Consider the following 24,310-nt stretch of genomic DNA (forward strand, 5'->3'; position numbering starts at 1 on the left):
TTATTTATTTATTATTTTTATTGTTCTGTTGGGTAAGGATACATTGTGGCATTTATATAAGTTCTCACAATATATCAAATGTATCATACTTGAATTCATCCCTCTATCATTCTCCCTTATCCTCCCTCCCCCCATTTCTGGAATAGTTTCAACAGGTCTCATTTTTCCATTTACTTACATGTGTTTGAAGAAAAACTTACCATTAAACTGTAAGGGAAACTGGCCAGTTATATGCTATAATAGTCATTCAGTACCAGAGATGTGAAAGAAAGAGGGGGGAGGAGAAGAATGAGAAATTTGAAGCTGAAATAGGTCTATTGCACTCAACAAGAAGCAGATTTAATTATGAAAACAAACCCTCTGAGTTATAATTCCATTTTAAAACCAAAGGCTCTCTTTCCCCATTCTTATCCTTAGGACCACAGTAACAACCATCTTAGGGTCGCAGGGACAATGGCCCATGAAATGGGCCACAACCTTGGGATGTTTCATGATGACTATACTTGCAAGTGCCCCTCAGCAGTCTGTGTGATGGAGAAATCAATAAGGTGAGGCTCTCTGGGACACACCCTGTGTTCCTGGTTTTCATCCACTCTGGCATTTGCTGTCCTTTAGGTCATCTTCAACAATATGTCAAGTTTTTTAATTCTGTAGCATAAGAATTTAATTATTTGTTGGTATATCTGTATAACATCATTTAACACTGCTTCTATACATAATTTTAAAAAATTAACTAGGACATAGTGTAAACATTGTCTCTTCACTGTTGGAGCAACTTAGTATTTTATCCTCATCTTATTTGTGCAAGACCTAAAATCAGACAATCTTAGCTTCCATCAGAGTTTCCATGAATTCAGAAAACCTGATGGTCAGGAAGGGGTTTTTGAAAAAAATCTAATTAAAGGAGGAATTTCTCCCAGGAGGATGGAGAAAATCTATGAAAAGAGAGAAAATTTCCAGGCAATCTTATCATTAAAGATTTCATAATTTCTTTTATATTTTCAGTTCCTTTTTTGTATTCTTGTCCCCTAGCCTGCTGAAGGTTGGGTTATTTTCTCATGCTCCTTTACAGAATAGGATAGTGCTTCATGCCAATTATATAACTTGTACTGTTTCTCCCAGATATTATTGCATTTTACAGTCTTCCTTTATTTGTGGGATGAAACGATTGTCAATTGAAATTTATCTGAGGGAACATAAATTCACAGGCATATAAATAAATATGATATTGTTATCTTTAGGACTTCATAACTCCAACTGATCTAAGGCTGAATAAGATTATCTGGATAAGTCAGAAGCATTTTTGGTTTATTAATAATTGTCTGCATACTCCCCTTTGAGATAATGACCGTATTTTCACATTACACTGGAAGAGCTACATAATATTCACCCAGGTAGATTAATTCCGGCATACAAATGAGCTCATGATGTAGCAGTCGGTCAGTGGATTGGATCTGGTCTTTTGGGGCAGGTTGTAGGTATAATTGTATCCAATCTCTGCATTGCTTCCTAAATGCTAATCCTAATTGTATTCTAATTTCTCCTTCTTATCTTCACAGATTCTATATGCCCTCGGACTTCAGTTCCTGTAGCCGTGACAGCTATGACAAATTCCTTGAAGATAAATTATCAAATTGCCTGTTTAATACTCCATTGCCTACAGATATCATATCCATCCCGATATGTGGGAACCAGGTGGTAGAAATGGGAGAGGACTGTGACTGTGGGACCATTGAGGTACTTCCTTTTCTAAAATGATCTAGTTTATTAATTGCTGAGAAGATAAATTATAAAAGAATATATGGCCCACCATAAAATTTTTTGTTTCTTATAATTTTGGATATGTTTATTGGTAGGCCAGTCTTCCAGACAAGGAACATGCATTGCTTAATTGACCAATCTCTTGGAATCTCTTCCCATCTCTTCATTTTTTAAAATAATTTTTTATTTTATTGGTTTTACATTTACTCACATGTGTATACATTGTTTGGGCCACTTCTTCCCCATCTCCTCCCCCATTGCTAACTTGGGAATTGTGTCCCCATAGCTATCTTTCTGGTGGAAATACTTCAAGTTTCTTAAGTGACTATGATTCATTGAGCATTACTTTGGGTAGAATATAAATAGCTTGCTTGCCCAAGGTCACAGAGCTAACCAGTGGAGGAGCCAAGATCTGGATCCAAGTGTGACTGTTTTTGGGGTCCCAGCACCAGCTGTAACAGGGATCTCACACATCTGTATCACTCAGGGTTCTGAAGTTGTTGACATCGGAAATCTTGCCCTGTTCAGAGGGTGGCTAAGATTCTGAATGGGGCCTTTGTCCCATCTTATGAATACCTAACAAGAATAATGCATTAAGCTGTCAAGGGCTTAGCTTTTCAGTAACTTTAAAAAAAGATAATAATGTATTCATTTCATGAGGAAGAGTATGTTTTATTTGAATAAAGGGCAAGAGTTTTAACCCTTAGATGTAACAACTCTGAAAGTCTTGCTGTAAGGAAAAATTGTGTGAGGTAGGAATTTTCCAGTGCCCTGTGCAGAAAGGGTTCCTAACTTCTCAGAACCAAAGCAGGGAGGCCAAGACAAATCATATTGCTTTAAATAGAATTGAATTAGATATCGATGTTGGATAAAGAACCTGTCTTTAGTTTTACAGTACATATTGTAGAAATAGAATTTACTGCTGTTTAGATACATAACTTATGTGTTGGATCAGTTATGTTATAAAACTACTGAGATGCATTTTGTGTTTGAAAACTGTCCCTTTTGTTTTACTACATATTTTGCCAAGAGGAATAGACTTCTTAAAAAATTAATGTAGGAGGCTGGGGAAAATATTAAATTTTTAAAAATGTAAATAAAATTCACCAGTTGCTCCAGAATAATTTTCTAATATTGTTTTCTTTGATCTTTTATCTCTCTAAAAATCAGTTTTAGAGTCTACTAAAGTTATGCCTGTGTGCTAAATAAATTATCTTTTGAATTGTATGGAAAAAGGATCAAAAAGTAATCTGTCATTTGCATTTGCTCCTGATATTTCTTAGGAATGTACCAATGTTTGCTGTGATGCTAAAACATGTAAAATCAAAGCAGGATTTCAATGTGTGTCAGGAGAATGCTGTGAAAAATGCCAAGTAAGATTGATTCGTTCTATTTCAATAACTATGACTACTTTTTCTATATTAACACCTCGGTGACTGTTAAATGAAATAATCAAAGCAATATCTTTCTTTCTATAAAATAACATTAATCAAGTTCTCAGTGAGTGCTGTACACACACACACAAGCATATATATATATATATATATATATATATATATAACCTGTTTAGTCTCTCAACCACAATGCAATAAGGTGGGCCTCATTATCTTATTTTGCTTTTGATGGAATGGAAGCTCACAAGAGAAAATGTGAAAATTGATATGGCTACTATTTGTGATAATTGGGATGATCCTGGAGGACATTTTGTCAACTGAAATAAGCCAGACACAGAAAGATAAATAAATACCACATGATCTCATGCACATGTGGAATCTAAAAATATTTAATATACTGACACAAAGAGTAGAACCAGGGGTGGGGAGATGGGGGAAATGGGAAGATGTTGAGCAAAGGGATATAAAGTTGTGGTTCTGTAGGATGAGTGAAGCTAGAGAGTTAATATGCAGCAAAGTGTAGGTAATAATTCTGTAGAGCAGATTGGAAATTTGCAAAGAGCAGTTCTTACTACACACACACATGTGCACACACACAGTCACTAAGTGAGATGGTGGATGTATTGACTTCCTTGACCAAAGTAGTTATTTCACTCTATATGTGCTCACTGAAACATTGTATTATACACCTTAAAAATCTACAGCTACATTTTTTCAAAAATAGATAACATGTTCACCATCCAATGGGAAAACCCCACACATGACCTACTTCAAAGCCAATGTTAGTTACTCCTGTCTGTTTCTTCATTTCACACTGCATGTCCATGTTGGCCAAATCTCGTGAAACTGATTGCATTCATCTTCAATATCTGCATCTGGTGGAAAGTTTTAATTTTGAATAGTGTGGGGGAACTTCTGTCTTCATCTTTGAAGCCACTTCAGGATGAAATTCTTAGAAGTAAGATGCCGTTTTTTTTCTGTGAGGCTTTTTTGACTTTTCCTATAGAGTTTAGTATTTTCCCTTCTTCTGTTGCATATAATTCCATATTGTGGTCATTTGCTGGTGTGTTTGTCTTCTTGGCAGGATTGAATCCTGAGGGCAGAAAACAGATTCATCTTTGCCTCGTGCAAATTATTATGCATCATAAATATTCAATAACTGTTCACAGAATTAATTTGTACACAACATACCAGGTTATAAGTAGTATTAGTAAATATTTTTTAATGCCAGAGGGAGAGAAAAGAATTGAAAAAGATCAAAAGGAAGCAAACATAAGAACTTAAGTAGTATTCAGCAAATGTTTATTACATACTATGTTGTGTTGGAGATTAAATACACAGTCAGTCTCTCATCTCAAAGACCTTGCTATTTGTTGCATTAGGGCAATCATACACACACAAGAATCAGATGAAAATATAATGTATAATTAGATTGTATTCATAATATGATATGTATATTTTCCATACATACTTTTACTTAATTTTTCACAATGACCTTGTAAAGAGAATGTTAGATGAGGAAATGAATTTGTAATGAGATTAAATCCATTTTCTTTAGTTAAACACCCAGAAACAGACAGACCCAACATTAACATCACTAAATGTAAATTTATTGCTCCGGCCCACCATGTGTAGTAAACAAGAGCATCAATTTGCATTGACAAGGTCAGAGGAGTCTTCCTGGGAAAGGAGGCTATGAACTTACCTGGCTGGGGGCGAGGGAGGGGGTAAATGGATTTTGGATTATGATTTAAACAAAAAGGGACAGAATTTCCAAATGATGATATAAGAAGAGCTAGGAAGGTAAAGTATGGTTTTTATGGGAGCTAGTAGGAAAACCAATCTGAATGGAGCAATGGGATTTGAATTTGAAGGATCTGGTGCTCCCATTTCGGTCTGGATTTGATCCTGTAACTGGCACAGACAGGAAGCTTTCTTTTCTAGGGAAAGATATGCTTCCTTAGATTCACATGACTGGCAGAGCTTGTTTCTCTGAGGTAGTAAGAGCAAGATTTACAGTAATACATTGCCACAGAGTTAATATATTACTGAGTGTTTGGTTATTTTTTTCTCCAAGATGAATCAGTCCATAGGAAGAAGTGAGTTGAAAAGAAATATCTGAACATACAATAAAAGGAATTAAAACTTGGGAAACTTGATGCCTGGGAAAATCTCCTGATCTGGTGTTTGTAAAACTATCTTCTGTCATACAGGGAATTCATTTCACCAGTAAACCCCAACAGACTTAAATCTTTTTGAAAGTTTCCACAAAGGTGCATACAACAAAAGAAGAAATAACTTCCTTCTCTACATTTGAGATGTTTCTTTGTTTCTCTCTGAACTTTTCCACTTTATATTTCCTTTGTGTTTACACTACAAATTCAAAATATCACTTAAAGACTTAGGTATTGTCCAACATCAATAGAAGTGATATAAGGCATCACTTTAATGTACACAGTACAGATATAAATTGGACTAAAATTACGCTCAAAAAAAGGACAAAAGGAAAATATGATTTGTGTTCATTTGAGGTATTAGGGCAAAGAAGGTGGACAAAAGCCTTCTCTCTATTTCTGTTTTCCTGCAGATTAGAAAGGCCGGGAAGGTATGCAGAGCAGTGAGACATGAGTGTGACCTGCCTGAAATGTGTGATGGTAAATCTAGTCACTGTCCTGGCGACAGATTCAAAGTCAATGGCTTCCCTTGCCAAAACGGAAGGGGCTACTGTTTGATGGGGAAATGCCCCACACTGGAGCAGCAGTGCGTGGATATGTGGGGCTCAGGTAGGAGATCAACTCCTCTCACCATGCCCATGCAAAGAAAAATCATTCTGGTGGCAGTTGGGATCATGGCCAAAGGAGCAATCGCTTCCATTCTTCTCAGAAACTGTCCTACCTAAAGTCATGGACGAGCACATTTTAGACAAGAAGATTAGAGTTGTTATATTAAGCAAGTAAAGATACTGATGGCACAGCTAAATTTTACATTCAGATTAACAACTTTTTTTAGTATTAATTTGACCGTGCAGTATTTGACATATTTCTGCTAAAAAAAAATCTTTGTTTACCAAAATTTAAATTAAACTGGAGATCCTGCATTGCACCTGGCAACTCTAAGGAAGATTCCTCTCAGATAAGTAAACCCTTGGAAGTCTGTGTGTGCTCACATGTGGAGGGGATGACCAGGAACAAGGCAAGGGGGAGAAAAGACAAGGATACTGGGAATGCAAGAGTGTAATGAAGAAATATGGAGACTGTTGAATGGTCATTTTGTCCACTGGAATTTTAGTGACCACATTCTATTAAACCATAATGAAGACCTTGAAAATAAAGTACAATTTAAAGATCTCCAAAAACTTTAGACTGAAATTTGAATTTTGTGAAACAGTGGAGTGTTCTCACTTACATGTGAAATGGAAAAAAAAATTGAACTCAGAAGTAGAGAGTAGAAATGTGGAGCCTGCAGAGGCAGTAGGGAGAGAGGTTGGTCAAAGGTCACAAAATTCTAGGGAAAAAAAGGAAGACAATTTTTACAAAACAGCTATTTGAAATTCTTGAATATGATGTGTAGTTCATTTAATTGTTACTGCTTTTTCTGCCACACTTTCAAATTTTTACTTACATGGCTGAAGGACATTTATTCAAAATGAGAAAAAGTTACATATTTCTAAAAATATTTGAAAAGGCTCATTATATGCCAAAAATGTTCATAAATTCTTTTTTAAAAATTCCATAATTTTATATGCCTAAATCAAGATTAAGGAAAGAGATTTAAACAAATCCCTGAAACACCCCCCAAAAGCAAGACACCTCAAGATCCTGCAAAAATCCCTAAATAAAACTCTCATATCTAGCAAGAGTAGGCTAAGACACAGTTTGAACAAAGCTCAATGTCAGTCATGTAACAGGAAGTGCACTGATTCCTGCAATCCTGCTGACACTTCCACTAAGGAGAGAAACAAAATTGGTTTTGCTGGTTCAAGACCTCACACTTCCTTGGGGAACTTCATTATATACAAAACCCTGGGGAAAGAAAATCTTTAGCACAGAAGTCAAGCTCAGAAAATCTTCCTTATGATCTGGTGATAAATGATTGTGATAAATGATTGTGATAAGTGTCAGCAAACACCTTCTTTTGCCTAACTATATTACCTGTCTTCATGACAAATCTGTAAATTCCTAGAACAGGGACATGGTTTTCCACACTTGTAGTCTAGCACCTGATCTTAGCAAATGTTCAAAATAATCTTTTGAATTACATGGAATGTATTTATCTTATAGTGCACAGGGGAAGACCTTTTAAATCATACATTTAAAGGCAGAGAAAAAACTGCCTTTTATTTGTGATCTTTTATAATTCATAAAAGATCACAAATTTATTTGAAATTAATCTGAAAAGTTTTCAACATATATAATAATTTAAGAAATCACCTTTTTTGGCATCAAATCATTCCTACAAATCAATTGAAATTCCAAGTACTGAAAATGTGGTCAAAGAAGGTTGGATACATTAAATGCATTTTCAAAATGCAATATTTTCAACTTAACAGGGGTTTGTCAGAATATAACCCTATTGTAAGTTAGAAGCATGTGTATGTAAAAACCTCATCAAGGAAGCATCCCCAAACTTTTTAATTAATAGGACATCAAACATTCTGCCCTTTGACATTTATTGAACTCTTGGTTGAAATAAATTGTTTGTGATGGAAAAAAAATAGAAAATGTGGTCAAGATGAGGAAGCCATTTAATTAAGATGAAGAAATACAAGAGTCCAATAAAGAATAAAATCATATTAATTCACTAGCAGTGTAAGAAAATGTGACTAGAAACAAGTTAATCTTCTGTATTTGTGAGCCCTAACAATGATACTCAGAAATATTAAAAATTTTTCTGCTAGCATTTTTTAATGTTAGTGAATAATTGGGAATAAGAAACTCAAAGCCAAATCAGTCACAGTTTACAAACCCAATATAATACTTATAGCTATTATGTTATAGAATATTTAGTGCCTAGAGAAAAGATAGACATTATTAAGTGGGGAAGAGAAAGTCAAGAAGCAGCATGATGACTGGACATGGTCTTACCCACTGTAATCCCCACTGCTTGGGAGGCAGAGCCAGAAGGACTTCATTGCAAGGCTGGCTTGGGCAAAAGCACAGCTCTATCTAAAGAAAGAAGAGCTGGGGCATGGCCTCACGTGGTAGCTTTTTCACTTGCCTACCAAGCGCGAGGCCCTGAGTTCAATCCTTTGTGCTGCCAAAAAAAAAAAAAAAGAATGATACCAGATGTATAAGTGAGTGATGACATTTTTATATTATTAGCAACAATGACTCAGAAGTTTGAAATTAGGAATATAGAGCTTTTCCTTATTATTCTTGCCTCACTATTCTTTTTAAATGTATGTATTTATTATCATTGTTATAAGAAGTCAATAAATGTTACTAAGATTTAAGTAACCAAGAAAATATAGCAACATAACTAATTTTATTACTTTTTTTCTTGAAACATGAAATTCACTTAAAATGATTTGAGTTTATAAATCAATATGACAGGTTTAATTTTTATTGAAAACAATATCATCACAGGCTTCTGCTTACTTTAATCTAGTTTGTAATTCATCAAAGATTTATTCAGAGTTTCCCAGTGTTTAAGAAAGAGTTGTTTGTTGATGGGTAGGAAGGGCAGCCCAGCACAGAGCACATGTACAGGTCCCTGACACAGATAGAATTGGGTGTGAAGTTGGTTTTTTCATTTCTCTCTGGCACTTAATATGATTTTCAATTTTCTTATTGATAAAATGAGAATGACAATGTGAATGGCTTGCTGCACATGTATCCTTTTATCTGATCCTCTCATCCCCGCCCCGCCCCGAGGCAGGAGCTGTTACATATATCCTCACTGTACGGAGGAGCAAACCCAGAGATGAAGACTCTTGCCCCAGTTCACACAGCTGCCCAGTCTTGTTTAAAGCCTGAGCTCTTAACGGCTATGCTGTGTGCCCATCTGAAAGGAATCTGAGGATAATTACATAAGAAATTAAAATGGGAAATGTTTGTCACCGGCCTGGCACTTAGGAAGAATCTGAACAGAACTGGCAGTTGCAGGGCAGCACATTATGTTTTAGCTAATGTTTTCAGCTCTTCTGGCCAAGTCTTCAGATTTAGATCAATTTTTAACCTCCAGGAACTCATGCAGACACTCCCAAATATTTAGATAGCCAGCTTCCAACAGCAAAATATTTATTTATTTATTTATTAGAAATTTTGTAATGTGTTTTTTTAATTTTTTTATTCATTTATTCACATGTGCATACATTGTTTGGGTTATTTCTCTCACCTCACCCGCACCCCTCTCTCTCCCTCCCGCTCTCCCCTCACTTCCAGGCAGAATCTGTTCTGCCCTTATCTCTAATTTTGTTGAAGAGAGAGTAGAAACAATAATAAGAAAGACAAAGCATTTTTTCTAGTTGAGATAAGGACAGCTATACAGAGAGATTCCTAGAATTGCTTCCATGCACAAATGTGCCAAAAACAAAATATTTAAAAGGTTATTTTATTTATTTATTTATTTATTTTTGCAACAACACAGCTAGCATCAATTTATTTTTCCTTTACAATTTCACAGGTTGAAGATTCTTTCTTTTCTTTTTTTTTTTTCATTTTTCTTTTATTATTCATATGTGCATACAAGGCTTGGTTCATTTCTCCCCCCTGCTCCCACCCCCTCCCTTACCACCCACTCCGCCCCCTCCCTCTCCCCACCCAATACCCAGCAGAAACTATTTTGCCCTTATTTCTAATTTTGTTGTAGAGAGAGTATAAGCAATAATAGGAAGGAACAAGGGTTTTTGCTGATTGAGATAAGGATAGCTATACAGGGCATTGACTCACATTGATTTCCTGTGCGTGGTTGTTACCTTCTAGGTTAATTCTTTTTGATCTAACCTTTTCTCTAGTACCTGGTCCCCTTTTCCTATTGGCCTCAGCTGCTTTAAGGTATCTGCTTTAGTTTCTCTGCGTTAAGGGCAACAAATGCTAGCTAGTTTTTTAGGTGTCTTACCTATCCTCACCCCTCCCTTGTGTGCTCTCGCTTTTATCATGTGCTCATAGTCCAAGCCCCTCATCGTGTTTGCCCTTGATCTAATGTCCACATATGAGGGAGAACATACGATTTTTGGTTTTTTGAGCCAGGCTAACCTCACTCAGGATGATGTTCTCCAATTCCATCCATTTACCAGCGAATGATAACATTTCGTTCTTCTTCATGGCTGCATAAAATTCCATTGTGTATAGATACCACATTTTCTTAATCCATTCGTCAGTGCTGGGGCATCTTGGCTGTTTCCATAACTTGGCTATTGTGAATAGTGCCGCAATAAACATGGATGTGCAGGTGCCTCTGGAGTAACAGTCTTTTGGGTATATCCCCAAGAGTGGTATTGCTGGATCAAATGGTAGATCGATGTCCAGCTTTTTAAGTAGCCTCCAAATTTTTTTCCAGAGTGGTTGTACTAGTCTACATTCCCACCAACAGTGTAAGAGGGTTCCTTTTTCCCCGCATCCTCGCCAACACCTGTTGTTGGTGGTGTTGCTGATGATGGCTATTCTAACAGGGGTGAGGTGGAATCTTAGCGTGGTTTTAATTTGCATTTCCTTTATTGCTAGAGATGGTGAGCATTTTTTCTGGCCATTTGAATTTCTTCTTTTGAGAAAGTTCTGTTTAGTTCATGTGCTCATTTCTTTATTGATTCATTAGTTTTGGGAGAATTTAGTTTTTTAAGTTCCCTATATATTCTGGTTATCAGTCCTTTGTCTGATGTATAGTTGGCAAATATTTTCTCCCACTCTGTGGGTGTTCTCTTCAGTTTAGAGACCATTTCTTTTGGTGAACAGGAGCTTTTTAGTTTTATGAGGTCCCATTTATCTATGCTATCTCTTAGTTGCTGTGCTGCTGGGGTTTCATTGAGAAAGTTCTTACCTATACCTACTAACTCCAGAGTATTTCCTACTCTTTCTTGTATCAACTTAAAAGTTTGGGGTCTGATATTAAGATCCTTGATCCATTTTGAGTTAATCTTGGTATAGGGTGATATACATGGATCTAGTTTCAGTTTTTTGCAGACTGCTAACCAGTTTTCCCAGCAGTTTTTGTTGAAGAGGCTGCTATTTCTCCATCGTATATTTTTAGCTCAAAAGGTTATTTTAAATGTCAGCCTGCTCCTCTGATATGAAGTTGTTGCAACTTGTGTTTCTGAGAATGATTGATGGAATTATGCCAAAATAGTACAGGTTGAGTGTACCTAACATGAATGTGTTAGATTTAAAGTGGTCCAAAATTATTTCAAGAGGGGCTATGATGCCACCAGTAGAAAATTTTGCACCTGACCTCATGTGATGAGTCACAGTCAAAACGTAAGTGCACTAAAAATATTGTATAAGATTGCCTTCAGGCTCTGTGTATAAAGTATATATGTGAAGCAAAAGAATTTCTTGCTTCAACTTGGCTACCATTCCCAAGATATCTCATTACACATATGTAAATATTACCAAATCTGTAAAAAGCAGTTGAAACCCCAAACTGTTCTGGTTGCAAAGATTTTTGAATAAGGGAAATTCAAACTGTACTTTTCATAGTAGTTTTATGTTTTATTATTCCTTTGCATGATTAAATTTCTTATTTCTTTTCTCTTCAAATATGTCCCTGTCTGTGCCTATTGTCAGGAACCAAAGTTGCAGAAAAGTCATGCTACCACAGCAATGAAAACAGATCAAAGATCGGGTATTGTCACATGGTGAATAACACACGCATTCCTTGTAAAGCAAAGTAAGTGACCTCGTTGCTTGATGTTCCATGTTTTCAGCTATTTGCTGACTCTGAAAAAAAGTACAGATCAGAAATTATCTCTTCCTGTAAGCTGCTCATGGTGAGTGCTGCAGGTGGTACGCAGTACAGTTGTGAATGGAGTAAGATGGATTTTAGAGATGGCCCTTGCAACACTGCATGGGCCTGGTTGAAAATTTCCCAGTGGACTTGAGATACTTTTTCAGTCTACTGCTTTTTCATTATGGGTCTTGGGATAGAAATATTCATTTACCCAGAGGACCAATCAATACAGGGCATGTACAGTTTTATTTAAATTTGCCATGGAGCTACATGAAGAAAAGACACTGTAAGACAAAAGACTTGACAAATCACCTAAAGAGCTTGTTTTATTTTTAGTACTGATATCCTGGAAGAATTATAAAATACCATATCAGATTAATTTGAGATTTTTCTATCCAATTTTTATTCTGCACTTTAAAACAACCTTTAAAATTCAAGTTATTATAGATTAAATTTTTACCTGTTCCAAATTTTATACAATGTAATTGATAACAGCAGGTTGAACAAAATCAGCATTTCCCAAAGTTTTTCTACTGAATACTGATGTTGCTGGGTAACAAATATTATCAGATTATAGTTTGAATATAGGGTCATCTCTCAGGGGAATCTGGGCCTAAAGGACAAATCACATAGTGTGGTTTGTCCTTTATAGGAATCAGGGCAGATTCAAAAGGGAGAAATTTTGTAAAAGGCAATATAACAGGGACAGGAGAAGGGCAATGCATAGAAGAAAGTAGGGTAGGTTCAAGTGTCTCCTTCACCCTCAGATTAACCTCCTAGTCACTTCTCAATAGTCACTGACCATAGGAGAGCTACTCTGAAATTCCAAGTGCCTTGGACCATCCTTATATGACTCTGCCAATGATTCAGGAATAACATCCTCTCAAGATTAGATAGGATGTATGTCTTCTTCCACTTGTCATTCACATTTTTTCACAGTCACCAGCGACATTAGAAAAATTTGATTCCACCACTTTCCTGTCACAGTCCTCCTTTGAATTATGTAAAACACATTTTGACTCAATTTTATTGGTTTTACTTTACTTCCATTTTGGGAGGAAAATGAATGGTACACCTGAGCATTGAGCCATTTAATCTGCAGACACAGAGAAACACTTCTCTTAGTAATCCCAGTTAATGCCTTGAAGGGGGACCCAGCTATGTTCAAGCAAACTATAGTTGAATTGAGGATTTTATCTGTTAGAAATATTCTGCTGAATGTCATAAAAACAAATATCATCACTGCCTTAGGTGCCTCAGGATGCTTGGAAACTATCTTCTGTGTGTTGTCTGTTTAGCTTCTTCCTATATATGATCTCCATTCCCAAGAGTTTCTCTTGGTCTGTGATGGCTTTTCTAGCTCTAGATATCACATTCCTATCATCAAAAAGGAGAAAATACAGAGAAAAAGATATAATGTGAGACCATCTTCTAGATTTGGATTTAAAATCCTGTTTCATTCTTATTGGTCAGAACCTAGGTAACTGGCAGAGATTACTGTACAGAGATCTGGAACATGTGTTTATTGGGGTAGCAATGTATTTCGCTAATATTCAAGGGTCCTATTGCTGAGGGATAATGGGAAATGGATATAGCTAAGGGAACAAGTATTTTTCATTAAGGACTGATAAGACACAGAGCTGATCTGCACTTATATAAAATGTACCTTGAATTGCACAATAAATTTTGGCTTTTTCCTCAGAGACATCATGTGTGGGAAGTTGTTCTGTCAAGGTGGGTCACGTGATTTGCCTTGGAAAGGATTTACAGTATCTATCCTGACTTGTAAAATGTTTGATCCTGAAGATACTAGCCAAGGAATAGGGATGGTGGCCAATGGAACAAAGTGTGGAAATAGCAAGGTGATTAAAATTGTGGCTTTCATTCAAAATAATGTTTTTAGCCTTGTTCTTTGGGTTGTGTTTTGTTTTGCTTCTCAGTTATTCACTTGCTACTTTGTTTCCAAACTATTGGGTTCATCATGCCTTAGTACAACAACTAGGGATTTTAATTTGGAACACTATGAGGATTTAGGAAACGAGGATAGAGACCCTAGTGAATAGCAAGAGCACGACTGTCATATCTTCAAACATTAGGGTGAAATTTGGAAATAATCACTCTTACAGATATGATTCCAAGAAAACTAAGATATTATGCTGGTAACACATAACCAGCATCTTTTACTTTCTTAGCTTTAGTCTGGAAACTCACTGAAAGTGCCTATAGACATCCTTACGTAGCTCTACCAATGATCCATGAAAAACACCCTCTCAAATTTGTTTAGGTTGGTTTAACTAAGGGAACACCATGAACAACAGAGTTCATGTCCATTTCTCTCCCCTTGCACCTCTTCTACCACATTTACACAATAAAGAAGAGTATGTATCTTTTCCTTCTCCGACGAGAATTTCAGGACAGAGCCATTTAGACAACATTTGTTACCCTCTCTCATCATCCTGCAGAGATGATATAAGGACCTGTATTTCTTTATTCAACACTTAGTTGCTTAAATTACTACTACTGGTTATAAAACTTCCCCTCTTTTTCTTCTCAATAACAAATCCTTCCCCTAAATCATTATCACAGGTATATAATTGAGTTTTGATTTTACAATATTTCTTTTCTTTCTGCTTTTTTGGTGGTACTGGGTTTTGAACGCATGATTTCAGGCTTTCTAGGCAGGCACTCTACCAGTTGAGCTATGCCTCCAAGTTATTGCTTTGGTTATTTTGGACATAGGGTCTTGCTTTTGGCCCAGGCCAGCCTGGACCACAATCCTCCTATTTTACGCTTCCCACTGTTACTGGGATGACAGGTATGTACCACCACACTCAGCTTTTTCCCATTGAGATGGAGTCTTGCGAACTTTCCTGCCTGGTCTGGCCTAGAACTACAGTCCTCCCTCTCTCAGGCTCCAAAGTAGCTAGGATTACAGGTCTGAGGCACCAGCGCCAGGCTACAGTATTTTTTCTTATGACCCCTGTAATTACAATTCATATGCTACATCAGGATGTTTCAGGCTGTAGAGGCTCAGAAAAACCAACTCAAATTGACTTGCACAATTAGGACATTGATTAATTCACACAACCAAAGTACATAGTTAATTCAGTGGTACCAGATCACCACTTTTTCTCTTTGTCCCCTGCTGTCTCCAGAATGCTACTATGCCCATTCAGGCTGCTGTACTCATGGTCCAGGGTTCCTGCCCAATCCCCAGGCAAAATGCAGAGGCAGAAGGCACCAGGTTTTCCTTGTGCAACTTAAGAATGAAGAAATTTTTCTCATAAGCATTTTCTGGCCAAATTGACATCGGCTTTTATTGCCCCAAATTTTACCATTTACCCATTCTAAACCAATACCTGTCAAGAGACAAGGAAAGACCATGATTGACCTATGGGTTTTTTAATTTACCCTTGGGACTAGGGAAAGCCTCAGTCACCCTGGGAAGCACATAAGGACCCAACATATTAATAAAGTCGGATGTCTGCAGCAAACACCACCATCTGCTATGAATGTCACACAATTAGAATTACCAATAGCAACATTTGGATTTTTAATGCTGAAATTTTCACACTTTTAACAGTGGAACATTTTATTCAAATGAAATTACATGGGAAGCCAAAATACACAAAAATGGATAAAAGAAAGGTGCTCTGATGAAAATGGGCTGTGGGAAGGGTACCAAACTCCAAGCCTATGACTGCTGCTTTGTGTTCCATGGAACACAGTACTCAAAATAATGCTTTTACCCTTCATTTATACATGGCTGCAACTCATTCCTCCACTTGTACTTCATCATGTGCTTAGCACAAGGGTGTCACAATTCATAAATTTTAGTGTTATAGAATTGTTGCAAAAATCATCAGGTCCCATCTTCCTCTTTCAAAAAATACTGTGATTTTCCTAATAAAAAAAGTGAAATTGGGGCTGACAGCATGGCTCAAGTGGTAGAGTGCCTGCCTAGCAAGCGTGAGACCTTGAGTTCAAACCTCAGTATTAAAAAAAAATGAAATTGGTAACAATAACCGTGACTAAAAGTTTATGTTTTTTCATGTCACTTTCAGGTATGCATTAATGCAGAGTGTGTGGACATGGAGAGGACCTACAAGTCAACCAATTGCTCTGCTAAGTGCAAAGGACATGCTGTAAGTTTTGAAAGTAAGGGTTCCCAAGCCTGCTGAATTCTGTATGACTTTTGGTCAGTTATGATGAAGCTGAGTAAAGCTTTCACCGTCCATTCAGTGATCACAATTATTAAGTTTATTCAACTCTCAGTAGCATAGAATATGGGAAATTTCTTCTGAGAACCCATTATGGAATTCCCTGTGATTTGTGCATACCTTATGTAGGCAGATGACAATTGGCAGAGCAGGGGCCATTCCTCTTTCAAAATGGGGTTTCTTGTGGATGAGTAGGACCTGGGAGTGTGTGGTCAATCTACTGGGAAACTCACAGGACCTTTGCTCCTCCAGGTGTGTGACCATGAACTACAATGCCAGTGTGAGGAAGGATGGGCCCCTCCTGACTGTGATGACCCCTCTACGGTCTTCTGTAGGTAGCACTACACAGGAACATGAGAAAATGGCTTTCCTCTTTCAAATTTTTATTCTGAATCATAGAGAGTCTCATTGTCTCTGTACTATCTTCATCAAATTCCTCTCTATAGCTTTTGAATACACAACATTGATTCCCCATCATCTCTTTTTAATCATATTTAAAAATCAACTTTTTAATCATATTTTCACATTCTTATCTTTTTATTCCACATACTAAAATATACCCTCAAATTTTATATTTGTAGTGTTGTTTTAATTTCCCAAATTTCCTTGCTTTATGATTGCTCCATTTTCATAGCAGTCTCTACTTAATGAGTAGGTAAAATAAACCCATGAAACTCTCTGAGAATATAATTTAGATTACCTTTGTAGGTTCTGTTTTTTTCTGTTCTCTGAGTAACAGCTAGTTGTTTTCAGGTTGGCTGTCCTGTTCTTGTATTTCACTGTACTGTTTTTCTTCAAGATTGTGTGATCCTTGTTGAACTAGGGATGAATTTGACTTGAATTGGTTTTCTTTGCATTTTTGTGTGCTTGTTCTACTAACTGGATACTTTGTGATCTTGTTGGGAGTTCTATTAGTGGACAGACAAGCCTTTGTACAGGTCATCAGCATGGGAAAAAGCCAGAGTGGGCACCCTCAACTCTAAGTGGCATGGTTAGGAGTACTTTACTATAAGGAGAAGCTGCTTTTTCTCAGCACTCCTTCCTTGACTCTCTCCCCTCTGTCTAATCAATGTGGCTGTCTGGAGCCTGCCTCTGTCATGCTCCTACTTCATGTCTTATTGTCTCTGTAGAGCAATTTTGGGGGCTTTGTCTTAGGGTCATAAACCAATCTTATTCTTTACACACAGAAAACAGAGATTGGGAAAATGGATAGGGATGGGTTTGAGTGATCTATTTGTGCCAAATTCAGATCCTTTGTTAGGCTTTCCAAAAAAAAAATGCTATTCTTACTTCTGATGTCTAAGCTATTATTTACTGTTACTGTCTAACCAAGGCCCTTAACTTCCTATTTTTCTGAAAGGTAGAAAAATTCTTAATTTTTTTCTTTTATTCCACACATGCACACACACACCATTTAGTATTTATCATACATTTGTAGAGGGTAGGGGTGGCTGCATAACAAAATAAGCCACTTAGAAAAAACTCTGTAGTGGTTTCATTGTTCACTAAAAATCCTTTTAGATAACAACTTTCCTTTTTTTGGAGACTTTATTTTGATTTATCTGTTGATTTGCTAAATTTCCTCCATGAGTAATTGCTTCTTTCAGGAAGATTGTGCCTGTATTAAACTTTCTGAGCTGCATTTATTATAATTTATTTCTGTTACTAAATATTTCTCTTAATATTCTGTTATCAAGGAATGAAAAGCAGGTTTGATTGGATTGGGATTTTTAAATCACAGTGTTACTTTCTTAACTATATAGAAGTATATGTTGATTTATTTTTATTATTGCTATCCATAGTCAGCAGCACACCAGAACTTACACCTATCTGTCACTTACCCCTACCCTCTCTCTGACCCTCCCAGCCTCAGGTGACCACCATCCCACCGCGCCACATATTTCTTAATGAAAATGGGAATTTTCTGCTTGCTGTGAAATTAATTCTTAGAATAATTATAGAGCAATTAGAGAAATACTGTGTGGAGAATATGGTGAAATTTGTTAAGACTTGCTTTCTGGCTCAGCACATGCCCATACTTTCCATGCATGAACCAAAAAAATGTGCATTTGTGTTCTGTTGTGTTCTCCATGTGTTCTGTTCACCAGGTTGGTCAGTAGTACGACCCGTATATTGATCCCTACTGATACTTTGTTTCTTATTCTATCAGTTACTATGCAGAAGTATTAAAATACCTACTATAAATGTGAATTTGGCTCTTACTTTGCTTCTGTAAGTGTTTGTATAATTTGAGCTGTATTATCAACCACATACAAGTCACACAAGTATACAATCGCTATGTGCTCCCAGTGAATTAATTCTTCTATCATTATGAAATGATGATGTGTTTATCTCTAGTTTCACTCCTTGTCTTTTAAAATTTGCATTTTTGGAGACTTAGATGAACCATATTTCCCTGTATGTGTGTAGTAGTGTAAAATTTCACCATAGTTTTGTTTTCATCCTTTCTGAATCCTCTTTAAATTTGTCTCTTACCTAAAAATGCATTTTTAAGATAAACATCTTTTTTTGTTTTGTTTTAAAAATGAACTCAGTAGTCAGTACATTTAATTTTAATGCAATTACTATTGTACTTAGATACAAATCTACGAATATAATATAGTCTTGATTTTTCTTTCCTTTTCTTTTTTTTAAAATTCATTTATTCCATGTGCATACATTATTTAGGTCATTTCTCCCCCCTGTTCCCATCCTCTCCCCCCACCCCTCCTCGCTTCCAGGCAGAACCTGTTCTGCCCTTATCTCTAATTTTGTTGAAGAGAAGACATAAACAATAATAAGAAAGACAAAGCGTTTTTGCTAGTTGAGTTAAGGATAGCAATACAGAGAGATTCCTAGCATTGCTTCCATGTACAAATGTGTTACAACCCAAGTTGATTCATCTCTCACTGATCTTTACACTGGTTCCTGATCCCCTTCTCATGTTGACCTCTGTCGCTTTAAGGTTCTGTATTAGTTTCTCTGGAGTGGGGACATCAAATGCTTTCATGTTTTGGGTTTTCTACCTATTCCTATATCTCCTGTATGTGCTCTCTGCTTGTCATGTGACCCAAGTTCATCCACATTGCTGTATTTGCCCTAGATCTAAAGTCCACATATGAGGGAGAACATACGATTTTTGGTCTTCTGAGCCTGGCTAACCTCACTCAGAGTGATGTTCTCCAGTTCCATCCGTTTACTTGTGAATGATAAGATTTCATTCGTCTTCATGGCTGAGTAAAATTCTATTGTGTATAAATACCACATTTTCTTAATCCATTCGTCAGTAGTGGGGCATCTTGGCTGTTTCCATAGCTTGGCTATTGTGAATAGCGCTGCAATAAACATGGGTGTGCAGGTGGCTCTGGAGTAACCTGTGTCACAATCCTTTGGGGATATCCCCAGGAGTGGGATTGCTGGATCATATGGCAGGTCTATGTTTACATTTTTAAGAAGCCTCCATATTTTTTTTCAGAGTGGTTGCACTAGCTTGCATTCCAACCAGCAGTGTACAAGAGTTCCTTTTTCCCCACATCCTCACCAACACCTGTTGGTGGTGTTTTTGATGATGGCTATTCTAACAGGGGTGAGGTGGAATCTTAGTGTGGTTTGATTTGCATTTCCTTTATTCTCTTTCCTTTTCTATGTTCCTTTTTTCTTCTCTTTTTGGCTTTCTATGAACTATTGACTCTTTTAATCGCTCTATTTTTCTTCTTATTAATTCAGAGGTCATGAATTTATTTTGCATTCTTTTAGTGGTTATCCTAAAAACTTACTTCTACTTTCATTGCTTTTTAAAAATGATTTTATTTTTAGAGCAGTTTTAGCTTCATAGAAAATTGAGCAGAAAGTACAGAGCATTCTCTTATACCCCCTGCCACTCCATAAACTATAAACACCCTATACCAGGGTGATAGGTTTGTTATAATCAATAGACCTACACGGACACCTCACTATCGCCCAAATTTCGTACTCCACATTAGAGTTCTCTTGGTTTATTTGTTCTTCATTCCTTTCTGTATTTCTGATCTCTCTCTCTCTCTCTCTCTCTCTCTGTCATGGGAATTGAACCAAGGACCTTGCAGATGCTAACAAGTACCTTTATTCCAAGTCCTTTGCATTTCTGAACTTCTGTGTGGGATTGTTTGATTTTTTTGTCTTTCTAGATTCATACTGTCTTGCTAATTTCTACAAAGAAATTTTTCTCTTTTTTTTTTAGTACATGCTTTTAAGAAGTTTCTGATTTGACAAAATTTTAATTTCGTTTACAATGGGAAGGTTGAGTCAAATTTTGTAGCGCACCATTACCAGAAGCAGACGAGGCTAGATTTACTCTGCAATTATCTCCATCTTAAATCTCATACCTATTTCCTGTTGCTACATTTCTTTCTGTTCTAAGCCCCAACTTTACCTCCAGACAATGTTTCTTCAAATTAGAGGTGTTTGTGAAGCACTGACAATTTTCCCTTTAGCTCCTCTGATATGTTGCTCTTCTGAAAATACAGTTACAATTCTGTTTTAGTTCAAGTACTTTTTTTCATTCTGAAAGTGTCTAAGCTGTTTGTAAAGACATGTTTTATTTTCCTATGACTGTTTGCAAAATAATTTTTATGGAAGATGGAGAGAATGATGTATTTGAACTGACAACATTGTCTTACCTAGAATTCTGCTGGTGATGTAGTTACCTCTGTCTGTCTCTGGACTCACACTTGTGAACTTTTCTTCCATTTATATAACAATTTATTGGGTCTCTAGTTTGCTAATGTCTGTAACAAGAACAATAACTTCAGGTTTAAACCTCCTGGTCTCTTGTGGTTTTAGATTGTTATAAGAAAAATGAATATTTGAGATAGCAAAAGATTGAATGAAGTTATATTCAATACTTACACAAGAAGATAAAAGAGAAAAAGTAAAACTATCATCTATACTAGGAATATTCTTCAAACTATTCCCCAGTGCACAGGGTCACATAACTTCTCCACTGTCCACAATAATTCCAATATAGAGCAAATAAAACTCTTAGTTTTGATTCTATCAATTCTCTTAGTGTCTCAGCTTCTTATTCGCTACTAAGAGAGATATATTTCAAGGCTTCATTTTCTTTTGTTTGTTTCATTTCAGGGCAGTGTTTCAAAAGCTTTTCATTCTTGCTCTTCCATCTGTCCTACTCCATCTTCTCTTCTAGACTCCAGCCCTTCAGCTTCCCATAATTGTAAACATTATCACTTCAAAGAATTCTTAATAGTATGATGCTTTACCTATCTCCTATTAGATGTTGCCTATAAATTTCTCCTTTATTTCCTCTTTATAAACATTAACACATAATCACAATCCAATATATTTCCAGTTTACTGGCTGTGAGAGATTGTGTAGGGGAGACATGTTGTTTGTGGAAAGTGTAGATAGAATTTGGACCAATAAAGAAATAAGGGTGTAGAGTGCCAGATTGACACAAATTCTCATGTCATCAGTAGGTTCCTGTTCATTCTTTTGCAGATTTCTCCATTGTGGTGGGGGTGCTTTTCCCAGTGGCAGTCATATTTGTGGTGGTTGCTATAGTAATCCGGTACCAAAATGTCAGAGGAAAGCAGAAGAAAGTTCAGAGGTAAATGTTTATCAGGCTGTGGGGATTCTTTAACCCCTATTTTACTTTAAGTTTGAGAGTATGACCTAACCTCTCAAATTTAATTCTGGTTAATTTTAAATATAATAAAATATGTGCAGATACATTCTTCTTGGACCAGAAGCTGGGTATCCCTTTTAGTCGGAAATACTTCACAGAAAGAAATATTTTTTGTTCTTATGGTAGTCATTCTGTTTATAACTAATAACAAGAGTGACATCCCCCTTGTTATTAAAGATTTTTACATTTATTACAAGAACATAATATCTGGATTTTCATCGCTAATTATGTGTAGGTATCATGCTTAAGTCCTTTTATATCCACTGTCACATTTAATCTTCACAAGAACTCCATTTCATTTTACAGATAAAACAGTGATTTCTATTAATTCTTAAAACAATCCTACAAGGTTAGGGACGCAGTTTTGACTGGTGTGGAAACAAGCTCAGAAAGGTTAACAAACATGTTTACAGTCTTGTAAAGTAAGTGATAGAGCTCAATTTGCGTCTAGACATGCTTATTTTGATTTCAAACATGGTCTTGACACAACAGTATCTTTTCAGGATTTTTTAAGTCTGACTTACCTATAAAAAGGTCTAAAAACATTGTATGAAAAATTAACAAAGTTATATAATTTACATAATATTGGTTTGAACACCATCATTATTAGGAATTAGTGTCCTGTAGAAAACCAAAAAGCAAATAACTAGTGGTGATCATGAATTACAGGTCGATGATGGCAGCTAACAGGGAACTAAAAGCTAAAGAATGTTCTAGGGGGCAGAAAAAAAAAAAGCCAGTCAATAATGGGCATGGCACAAAGGAAGTTGGCAGTTTTCTAGAGTTTCTCTGGCATGCTGGATAAAGCACCCAGTTCATGTGACCTATTTTCTCTTACAGGCCACTATCCATCCCTGCCACCAAGCCCTACAAGCAAAAGCGCAAACCCCAGACACAGAAAGCTGTTCAACCCCAAGAGGTGAATTCCAGTTTGAATTGGTTTTGCCATGGTCCCTGTTTGTGACTTTTTTCACTCTTGTATGCTGACCACAACTTAACTTTTTTTTTTTCCTATTAATGTTTACAAATCTACCACACTGGCAAGACTTATGGGCTCTGTAACTACATATCCAGAAACTTCCCCTTTGTTTTTTGTTAATGTGAAAAAGAATTCCTAAAATGTAGGGCCATTGCTGGGGTTCATGAAATGGAAAAAGAATTAAAAGAACAATGAAGGGAGATGCCAGATGTCTGCTTTTCTCTCTCTCTCTCTCCCCCTCTCCCTCTCTCTCTCTCCTTTAATATAGGTTTATTATTCCTTTGGCAGATTTTCCAATACATAAAATGATAAGTATATTTATATGATAATATATGTAATATATATAACACTACTACCCTGCCATATCCTACAAGTTTAGAGATTTTAGGTGAAGGTGATTAATGATTAATATTATAATAATATTTCTGATGGAAAATTTCCCTTGTAGCTTTTGAGAAATTCCCCTATAAATGCACCAGCTGTGTCACTGTGATTTCTTGTCTGATCTCTTGGTATCTGCTTGGTTCCAAGATCCCAGGCCTTGAAATGACTACTTATCTGGCAGCTGTACTTAGGAAATTGATTATTTCAGTTGACGATATGATTTCTCCCCTTTAGATGAGTCAGATGAAGAAGCTCCATGTGTCTGATCAGTTCCTAGAAGATGGTGAGCCTCCTGCTTCTGTGGTAAGACAGTAACTTCTGTATCACACAGTTGGACCTTGAAGAAATACAAGTGAAAGACATTACCCACAATGTCCAATTATTTATTCAGAAGAATCTTGAATTATTTATTCAGAAGAATTAGCATGCATATTAATATAAATACTGAAAAAATTTTGAAAATATAAAATACAAGAAATGTGTGCCTTTCAATTACACTCTTAAACTGAACCCTGAACTTGGACCCCAGGGCTGGGAACTTGATAACTCATTACAAGAAAGGTACCAATCTACCATTCTTAGTTTAGGATGCTACAGTGAAAATAACAGAATGAATGGGTGAAAAAACAAACATTTATTTCTCCCTGTTCTGGAAACTGGTGCTGACAGAGCCAGTGTCCGATAAGGGCTTGCTTCCTGGCCTGTAGACAGCTGTCTCTCACTATGCTTTCACAAAGAGAGATAGAGATAGGGAGAGAGAGAGAATGAGAGAGAGAGAGAAAGATGTCTTGTAAGGGCATGAATCCTATTCTGAGAGCTTAAGACTCATGTACCTCCAAAAGTTACCAACTCCAACCATTACATTGGGGATTAGGGCTTCAACATGTGAATTTTTGGGGATCCACAAATATTCACTCCATAGTAACCATTAGCATCATAAACCTATTGGCAGTGGACCCATGTCTGAATTGTATGCATGCACCTAAATGAGAGCAATCAAACTTAC

The 24,310-nt window shown here is 36.5% G+C and overlaps 1 protein-coding gene across 1 annotated transcript in view; it reads left to right on the plus strand.

Moving 5' to 3' along the window:
- The window catches only part of Adam28 (ADAM metallopeptidase domain 28), a 49,686-nt gene that overhangs the window by 22,931 nt on the left and 2,445 nt on the right, over window positions 1–24,310 (plus strand). Inside the window, exons 11-21 of the mRNA XM_020153543.2 lie at window positions 418–548; window positions 1,560–1,737; window positions 3,045–3,134; window positions 5,743–5,938; window positions 11,876–11,978; window positions 13,741–13,900; window positions 16,103–16,183; window positions 16,511–16,589; window positions 21,755–21,863; window positions 22,782–22,860; window positions 23,539–23,607. Of these exons, the coding sequence (XP_020009132.2) occupies window positions 418–548; window positions 1,560–1,737; window positions 3,045–3,134; window positions 5,743–5,938; window positions 11,876–11,978; window positions 13,741–13,900; window positions 16,103–16,183; window positions 16,511–16,589; window positions 21,755–21,863; window positions 22,782–22,860; window positions 23,539–23,607 (1,275 nt within the window). The remainder of the gene's footprint in view (window positions 1–417; window positions 549–1,559; window positions 1,738–3,044; window positions 3,135–5,742; window positions 5,939–11,875; window positions 11,979–13,740; window positions 13,901–16,102; window positions 16,184–16,510; window positions 16,590–21,754; window positions 21,864–22,781; window positions 22,861–23,538; window positions 23,608–24,310) is intronic.

The sequence above is a fragment of the Castor canadensis genome, chromosome 14, assembly GCF_047511655.1.
Source record: "Castor canadensis chromosome 14, mCasCan1.hap1v2, whole genome shotgun sequence".
Taxonomy (NCBI): Eukaryota; Metazoa; Chordata; class Mammalia; order Rodentia; family Castoridae; genus Castor; species Castor canadensis.